General features: G+C 44.9%; 1 protein-coding gene across 1 annotated transcript; it reads right to left on the bottom strand.

Moving 5' to 3' along the window:
* Positions 1-498: 498 nt before the first annotated feature.
* On the bottom strand, positions 499-5,005 carry LOC410648 (homeotic protein proboscipedia). Its single transcript, XM_026445909.1, has 3 exons — positions 4,994-5,005; positions 3,925-4,245; positions 499-3,529 (listed from the first exon to the last, which is right to left on the bottom strand). The coding sequence occupies exons 1-3, from the start codon at positions 5,003-5,005 to the stop codon at positions 1,352-1,354; spliced, it is 2,511 nt and encodes an 836-aa protein (XP_026301694.1). The 3' UTR covers positions 499-1,351.
* Between the last annotated feature and the right edge of the window lie 4,052 nt (positions 5,006-9,057).

The following is a 9,057-nucleotide window of genomic DNA, read 5'->3' as shown; positions in this document are numbered from 1 at the left end:
GAGGAGGATACGGAATCCGTGTGAATTTGGAGGATCCCCTCCCCCCTCGGCTGTTCTCGAGAAGAGGGCCGAAGAATACGTGGCCGTGTATTCGGCGTTTCCCGCGAGCTCTCTCTCCAATGTCGGCGAAGGAAGCGACGATGATGGATGACTCGAAATATCAGAGCAATCGAACTGAAATATTATTTTTAGCGCGGCCCTCTCGAGCGGCGGCGTGCTCGATCCATATTTTACCGTGGCGATGCGCCGCATTTATCACCCTATTAAAATTGATTCGCGCGCGCAAATTGCGCCCTGTCTTCCGAGATCCTCTTCTTCCCATGAATGAGGCGCCTTCCTCTCGTCCATAACCGGACGAGAAGAGAATAAGTAAAGAACAGCGAGAGAGACTTTAAGAAAAATAAAGATTCCTCTCAAATTTATCGATCGATGAAGAAATTGAATGGAAAGGAGAGGAAAGGAGGGGGGAGAGGAAATAAGTCGATCCTTTTCTCTTAATTTTACAATGATATCTTTTATTATCATCCATTTCCATTTATGATCGGTCTTATTGCGCTTAATCCGTGGTTAAATGTTTCTCGAACGAAACAGGGATAAAAACTGAAACAAATTTCTTATCAATTCCTATCCTCTTCTTCTCTCCCACCGTTTCCGCGTGTAACTTATTAATCATTACATTCAGAGTAGTCGAATAAACGCGTATGTATGCATGTGTACGTATGTATGTATGTGTATGTATATGTGTGATCCTCAAACGTCTCTATACGCAAGTACATAACGTGTATATGTGTACGTACGATTATCGCAAGCTATGTACAAACAGATCCCCTCTCGGGTTCATGTACGTGTGTATTCCCTAAATGCCATTTTTTTTTCCTTTTTTAATTATTTCGTACAAACCAGATACGATACTGGTACGTGTTATTGTTTAAATAATCTCTCGAATCGAGTGTGAAAATCGACATTCCTCCTTGTACGCTGTTACCGCGTCTCCTTCCCTCTATTTGGTTCGCTTATTCAATCCATCCTCCCTTAAATTAATCCCCATATATATATATACACGCGTAATAAGAATTATTGCTTTCCTCCCTCTTGGAATTCGTGTCTCCCCCCCCCTAATCGGCGAAGCGACCGTTCGAACGACGGACGGAGACGACAATTGTTGGCATCGAGCCGATCACTCCGCGAATTTCCAAACCGATCATCAACCTATTCTCAAAACAGATGCCACCCCTTCCATCCCCTCCGTTCCATATCAGTACAACGCCTCGTTCAAAAGACACTGTTCCTCGCTCCAATCCAACTGCCCTCCCCCCCCTCCATCCTGCCCCTCTCCAGAAGAGAACTGGACTCAGCTGAGCTGATAGTACTCGGGTGCGAAGTCGTTGGCCAGGTTGGTGAGAAAGTTGAAGTCGGACGAGCTGTTGCTGTTGTCGGCCGAGGGGGGGGCCGCGTGTGCCATGGCCGTCGCCTGCTCCGTGTAAAAGTTGCCGTACGAGTTGTTGTTGTTGTTATTGTTAGCCGTGTTGTTGTTGTTGTAGGTGGTCGAGTCGGTGTCGGGTGGCTGGGTTATCACGGCTGCTGTGGCGGCAGCGATGGCCGTGGCGGTGGTGGCCATCCCCGGCGCGGAGGACGGGAACGGGTCGGGCGAGGACACGTAGCTGTTGGGGATGTTGGACGCCTCGCCGCCCTGGTGCACGTGCTGCTGCTGCAGTTGGCCTGTCTGCTCGTGATAGTAGGCCGGGTGACACTTGCCTGGTCTCGCGTACTCCGCGCTTGGATAAGTCTCTGTGTTGGCGGTACTCGTAGCCGAACCGTGATGATGATGATGATGGTGATGGAGCACGTCGTTGTAGTAGTGTTGGTGATGGTGGACGTCGGAGGAGGGATAAGTAGGATTGGGATGATGGTAGCCGTAGCCATGTGTCATGTAAGCCTGGTCCGGATGATCGGGATAAGACTGGCCACCCGAGGGATAACCCTGGCCGCTTTGCACGCCTCTGTGGTAGGTGGAGGAGTGGTAGGAGGACGACTGGTTGTAGCCGCCGTTGTACTCCCCGTTATTACCCCCCCCTGTCGCATACTGTTGCTGTTGCTGTTGTTGATGATGGTTCTGCTGTTGGTGGAATTGGTGGGTCGAGCTTGGGTGCTGGTACATGGATCCGGTGCCTGTTCTCGAGGAATTGGACGCGCGGACGTGGTGGGTGAGCCTGGACGGCTGTTGATGGTGGCTCTGTCTGGGGTACAAGGACTGGTGGTGAACTTCGTTGGCTTGATACGAGGAGGAGGAGGAGGAGGAGGAGGAGGAAGATGGAAGCCTGGACTGTTGATACAATCCTTCTCGACAATAGTTGGCCTGTTGAGGGGGCAGTTGTCGGTGGTTGGAAGCCAGCAACGCGCCGTTCCTGTAGTCGATGGCCTGCGTGGCCGCCGGTTGATAGACGTTGTTCTGATGATGCTGCTGTTGCTGTTGCTGAAAGTTGCTCATGTTGTTCCTTGCTGAGTGGTGGGGGGACATGGTGCCCGCGTTGGTGGAGCCGTGCATGATCGGGGGCCCGGCAAGGACGAGGGGTGGCGGAGGGGGTGGGGGGCCGGCGGCGACGGAGGAGGAGGAGGAGGAGGGGGAGCTCCTGGGGCGCTGCATGTAGGCGGCGTGGGTGGCCGCCTGGATGCCGCCGAGGGGGCTGCCCTGCTGCAGTTGGACGGAGACCGGGGTGCCGGGGGTGGAGGAGGGGGTTAGGCTCCTGGCCGAGTTTTGGCCGGGGAGGAGGGGCGTGCTGACGGTGGAGTCGGGCATGGCGAGCAGCACCCCGTTGCTGTTGACGGAGCACAGTTGTTCCTTGGAGGAGGAGCAGGTGGAGGAAGCAGAGGAGGAGGAGGAGGAAGAGCAGGTAGAAGAGGAAGAGGAGGAGGAGGAGGTGGTGGAGGGCGACTTCTTGCTGACAGAGACTCCTGAGTGTTGTTGTTGCTGTTGCTGTTGACCCTGCTTGGGGAGAGGAGCGAGGGGGCTCTTGCGTCCGCTCTCCACCTTAACCCTGACCCCCCCGTCGCTGCCCAGTTTCTTGGCAGCGCTCGTGGTAGGCGAGGTGACCTCGCTGCCGTCCTGCGACCTCGAGTCGTCGTCGGCTATCATCTTCTCGAACGTGCTGGACACGCTGTTCGTGCTGCCCACGCTGCTCGCTCCGTTGCTGTTGGCGTTGAAGGCTGGGTTGTTGTTGTTGTTGTTGATGGCGGTTAGAGTGTTGTTGTTGTTGTTGGTGGTGGAGGTGGTGACGATTCGACGGTTAACGGAGGACGAGGTGAGCTCGGTCACGTCTCCGGATAGGGTGCTGCTCCCTACCGGGTCGTTGACGCTCGAGATATCACAGTTGTGGCAACTCTTCTTCTCCTCGCTGTCGATCGCCAACAGTTTCTCACCCTTGGACTTCTCCATACCGTCGGACGCCGAGCCGTCCTTCTCGTCCCCGTCCTCCTTGCTCAACGTTTGACGCTTGTGCTTCATCCTCCGGTTTTGAAACCACACTTTCACCTGGGGAGAATGAAAACGGCGATTGACATAAGATTGTTTGGGAATAAGTTTTTTTTTTCTCTTTCTCGAGAGGAGGAGGAGGAGGAGGATCGATAGATCCTATGGTCATGAGTTTTTTTCTCTTTTCTCTTTCTCGAGAGGAGGAGGAGGAGGAGGATCGATAGATCCTATCGTCATAAGTTTTTTTCTCTTTTCTCTTTCTTTTGAGAAGGAGGAGGAGGAGGAGGATAGATCCTATCGTCATAAGTTTTTTTTCTCTTTTCTCTTTCTCTTGAGGAAGAGGAGGAGAAGGAGGAGGATTCGTTTGATGGAAAGAGAAAGGAAGATTATGATTGGTTAATGAATGATTGGGGAGGGGGTGAATTTTGGATAAGAATTTTGGCGCGTTCTCTTACCTGCCTTTCGGTGAGGTCGAGGGATGCCGCTATCTCGATTCTTCGGGGTCTGCACAGGTACTTGTTGAAGTGGAATTCTTTTTCTAGCTCGAGCAACTGCGTGTTCGTGTAGGCCGTCCGTAATCTCCTTGGCAGTCCGTTTTCTGCAACGTGTAACCGCGAGTGTTTTTTTTTTTCTTTTTTCTTTTTCTTACTCCATTTTTCCAAACGGAAAATGCATCGCCGCGGAATCGAGAATTGTTGCACTTTGCTACCGGAGCGTGAATATTCTTTTGTGTGCGTATGTGTAGAGATATATATATTTATATACGTGTTATCGAACTGTACATCTTAGATTTTTTCTTTTTCTTTCTTTCTTTTTTTTTTTTTTGTTTTCAACAATTCTTTATTAAAGCAATGCTGCAATACCGTGTAAGTGACGCGGTCTACTAAAAATAAAAATTAGAGATCCAGAAACTGGCAATTAGTCATCTCGATCTCGATGCTAATGAGAGACGATTAGAAATTATAATTACGCCGCTTGTTCGCTGGGATTAACATATAAATCTGTAGGGTTTTTTTTTCTTCGTAAAAGAGAGAGAATTTTTTAGAAGTCTCGCGTTAAATCAGCACCTTGAAATTGCCTACGTTCGATCGCGATTAATTATTAATTTATTCATCGTTTGTTTCTATCGGAAAAATGGGACTAGCGTTCGAAATTAAAGATTTGTTTCGTTGTATTCGAAAATTATCATCAATGATCGAGATGGAGAAAAGAAAATATTTGTTTAAGAATTGTTCGAGATTTTTCAGTTTCGGGATGTAATCGTCATCTGCATTTTTCACGACGATTCTCAACTTCTTTTAGCAGAGAAGAGAATCTCATTTTATTTTCTATGCGAGATGTTGTATGGAAATCAAAAAAATGAAATTTTCTTTCAAGAATTGTTAATTTTTTCACCACTATGATTTTCAGTTTCTTTCAGCACAAAGCGAAAGAGTAAAAGATTATTTTATTCTATATAAATTTGATGTAAGATATTAAAATCTAAAAATGAAAATATTCGTTCAAGAATTGTTAATTTTTTACAGTTACTGTCATCACCTACACTTTCCACTACTCAGCTTCTTCCAGCACAAAGCGAAAATAGAAGATTATTTTATTCTATATAAATTCGATACAAGATATTAAAATCAAAAAATGAAAATAAATGAAAATAAATTCCTTCAAGAATTCTTAATTTTTCGCAGTCACTTTTCACCACCTGCACTTTCCATGACGATTCTCAATTTCTTCCAGCACAAAGCGAAAAGGTAAAATATTATTTTATCTTATTTTATCAAAATTCGATATACGATTAAAGATATTAAAATCGAAAAATGAAAATATTCCTTCAAGAATTGTCAATTTTTCAGTTTCCTATCAAACGACTGTCACCTGCACTTTCCACTACGAATCTCAGCTTCTTCCAGCATAAAGAGAAAGGGTAAATTTTATATACAAAAGAGTAAATTCTATATAAAATTAAAAGATATAATTATTATATATTAAAATCAAAAAATGAAAATATTCCTTCAACAATTGTCAATTTTTCAGTTTCCTATCAAACGACTGTCATCTGCACTTTCCACTACGAATCTCAGCTTCTTCCAACACAAAGCAAAAGGGTAAAAGATATTTTATTCTATGCAAATTCGATACAAGATATTAAAATCAAAAAATGAAAATATTCCTTCAAGAATTGTTAATTTTTCGCAGTCACTGTCATCATCTTGCACTTTCCACTACGATTCTCACCTTCTTCCAGCCCACAACGGAACAGTAAACCATTATTTCATTCTATAAATTCTATATTAAACAAGATATATATTGGAACCAAAGTATGAACAAAAATTTTCAAACAATTCTTCCAGATTCTCTCCCTTGTCTCCTCTCGAACGACCACTGTTGAATCCCAATCACCACTTTCCAACTTCTTCTTCCACTTGCATACAACAAATACAACAAATAAACGCGGAAAGCATTCCTCGAGAGAAGGGAGGGTTAAATAAAACCGTCGAACGATCCTCGTAAACACGGTCCACCCTAAACACCCATTGAACGGGAGCAAGCATCGAACCAAGAGGGGGGGAGGGAGAGGAAAGGCCGCTTTTTTGCCCGATTACCGAAACCGGCGCCCGCTTAATTAATGATCGTTGAGCCCGTCTGGACTGTGAAGGGTTGGGTCCGGAAGCAAGTGGATGGCGCGAACAACGCCGATCAGCGACATCTATCTCCCTCTCCACTTGCAACCCTCCCCCTCCCTTCTCTGGACGAATTTCGACGCGAAACAGCGGATAATTATTATCTCTAAGAGGCGGCAAGAAACTTGTCCCAGGAGACGGGAGACGTAAGGGGAGACGTAAGAAGCGGTTTATTATTATTATTGTTACTGTTATTGTCACAGGGAGACGATGTAAACGTTAATTCGGCCTATTAATCGCGGGATAATTACAGGATTTTGGAGCGGAGGGGATGAGGAGTATAATATTTCAATCAAAGTCTGCGCGAGGTTGGACGGATATCTTTTTGTGAAACGAAAATTTTAGCTAAAGGGAAGGAGAGTAATTATTATTCTTCTTTCTCTCTCTAAGTCTTTTTCTTCTCTCAGTTTCTCTCGACTGAAAAGGGAAAAAATAATAGTAATATTAATCGGTGTTACGCGCTCTTTGTACAAAGATACGAGTTGGCGAAGTGGCTAGCCTTGGATCGACGTTTACAGCGTTTGTTGTTGGCCGTCGCGCATCAACGAGTAACACGGGTATAAATATCGAGTCGTTCTTAGAAACGATTCTTTTTTTTCTCTCTTAGAGTCAAAAGGAATCAAAAGAAACAGGATTCCGTTGCGTTTAACGATCGTTTTCCTCCTTTTTACATTCTATCTAGAAACTTGGAAAAAATATTCATTCTCGATAATACAACTAATACGATTTTATTTTATTTTATTTTATAGAAAAGAAAGCTCGTCGAGTATCAAGATTACTGAAATCGCGAACAATTGTTACATTTCTCCTTCTCCTCGAGAATGAAAAGAAGAGAGAGAGGGAAGGAAAAAGATGAAGCAGCATAGGACGTGACGGTGAGAGGGTGTAGGATTTTTGGAGGGCTGAGATGCTAAACTACCCCATGGCGTGCGAGTGGACTAGGGGTGGTTCCGCGATGAGTCGTCAGGGGTCGAAGGAGAGCGAGAGAGAAAAAAGGAGAAAGAAGGGGGTGGAGAAGGTGGGTGCTGTGCAGCTGTATATATATATATATATAAGTCTGCACGTGGAGTTTTCATAGAGTAACCAGGAGGGGAGGGGGAGGTTGGAAGCGTCGCGTGAGTGACACGGCCCTTATCGATATTTCCATCTTCCAGGATTTCCCCTGGAGAATAATCTTTAGCCGTCGATACTTTTGCAAGATCGGTTCAAGAGGTGCACGATTTATCTTTCCATCCAATTTTAACAACCAGAGATACAAGATATGTATGTAAGTTGCGTGGATCGAGGTGAAATTACGGGTGAATAAAAACGAGTATATTAATTCCATCCTTCGAACAAATACGCAATTACTCGAATAAATTTCACGGATATTAATTCTTCTGGTATTCGTAACGTAACGTAACGATCCATCGATAAATCAAAAGGCGTATCCGCTTCGATCATAGTGTTGCCGTCATCGATCGATCGCGCTGAAATTCCATTGATGGATTTAATGCACAGTGTCGTTTTCTTACGTGCCAAAGCAACCGCGCCAACCGCGCATATACGTTATTCGAGTCAAAAATTCAAAAAAGGTCAAATATATTCGAATCCACGAACGATAAATGAAAATTAACCACCCGGTATACAACCAAATTATCAGTCGTACCAAAATTTCGTCCATAAAGTTACTAGCTTCGAAAATTGATCATCGATAAATGAAATTCGAATCGTAAAACGAAAATTCCATCTATAAATATATAGATATATATCTCGACTAAAAAATTCGAAGCAATCTATCCAAATCCACGAAAATTCCAACGAGTTATCGACCGAATTATCGACCGAGCGCTGAGGTTCTATCTCCATCGAATCGACACGTATTCCAAAAATTCGACGAAATATTCCGAAAATTGAAATAAAAAATTGGTCCAAGACTAAGCAACTTATCCAAATCGAGGAAAATTCCAAATTTGGCAATCAAATTACTATTAAAAACGTTAATTAATTAAAGCTCCATGAGATCGATAAGATCTCGCAAAAGAATTGAAAAGACAAAGGGACGAGAATTCGGGGAAAAATTCCATTATCCACCCCTATCGCGTACACACACATACACACACCTACATATATATATTAGTTAATTACGCTGCTTAAAAGTCAAGGTCGGCCTGCCTATTAACGCGTCACCGTCCGACATTTACACACGGTGGACGGTATCCTTGTTCCATCGGGGTCCGGTGCAATAACGGAACGTTGCAGCCGACCATAAATCATCCCCGGGGTCTCCTATGAAATTAGCACTGTGTTCCCGTGCGAATTCACCGAGGAGCAGCCTACCTACGCCAGAATTTATAGAACTCCGATAAAACGAGCTTTAGGTGAAGTCTGACTTAACGTGGCACGCTTCACTGCCTTCCCCCTCCCTTCCTTTTTTCTCTCCTTCCTCCTCTTCCTTCTTTCCTTCCTTCTCTCTCTTGCTCGCTCGCTCTCGCTTTTTTCTCTCGTCTTTTCGTCGCTCGCATCGGTGGATCGATCTCGCGTTCTCTCGCCTCCATTAAGTATCGCGCGGCATCGTTATCGGGGATCGGGATCGGCGCTCGATATCGCTCGCAACGGGACCGATAAACGGGGAGAGATTCTTGGAAACGAATCGGTCGTTGGAAATTTTTTTCCCTTCTCCTCGATATTAGGTTCGATATTAGGAGGAGGGGAGTTTACGAGGTAACGAAACGCTTTTTGAAGACGAAGAGATTTCGTATTTTTATATTTAAGGAGAATTTTATTTTTTTTTTTTTTGGGGGGGGAAGGAATTTGGGTCGTGTAAAGGTAAATGGAAATTTTGTTGTTTTTTCTTCGTTCTTTTTCCGGATCGATCGTTTCCAAGAGTTTCTTTTTCGAATTAAACAAAGTGCGTCGACCTCTGCACGA

The sequence above is a fragment of the Apis mellifera genome, linkage group LG16, assembly GCF_003254395.2.
Source record: "Apis mellifera strain DH4 linkage group LG16, Amel_HAv3.1, whole genome shotgun sequence".
Classification (NCBI taxonomy): Eukaryota; Metazoa; Arthropoda; class Insecta; order Hymenoptera; family Apidae; genus Apis; species Apis mellifera.
The sequence above is the reverse complement of the archived record's forward strand: the minus strand, read 5'-3'. Positions and strand labels throughout refer to the sequence as shown.

Coding starts and splice junctions, on each gene's coding strand:
- LOC410648 (XM_026445909.1), bottom strand. Junction 3,530..3,924: donor TCGACCTCACCGAAAGGCAG/GTAAGAGAACGC, acceptor CATTCTCCCCAG/GTGAAAGTGTGGTTTCAAAA.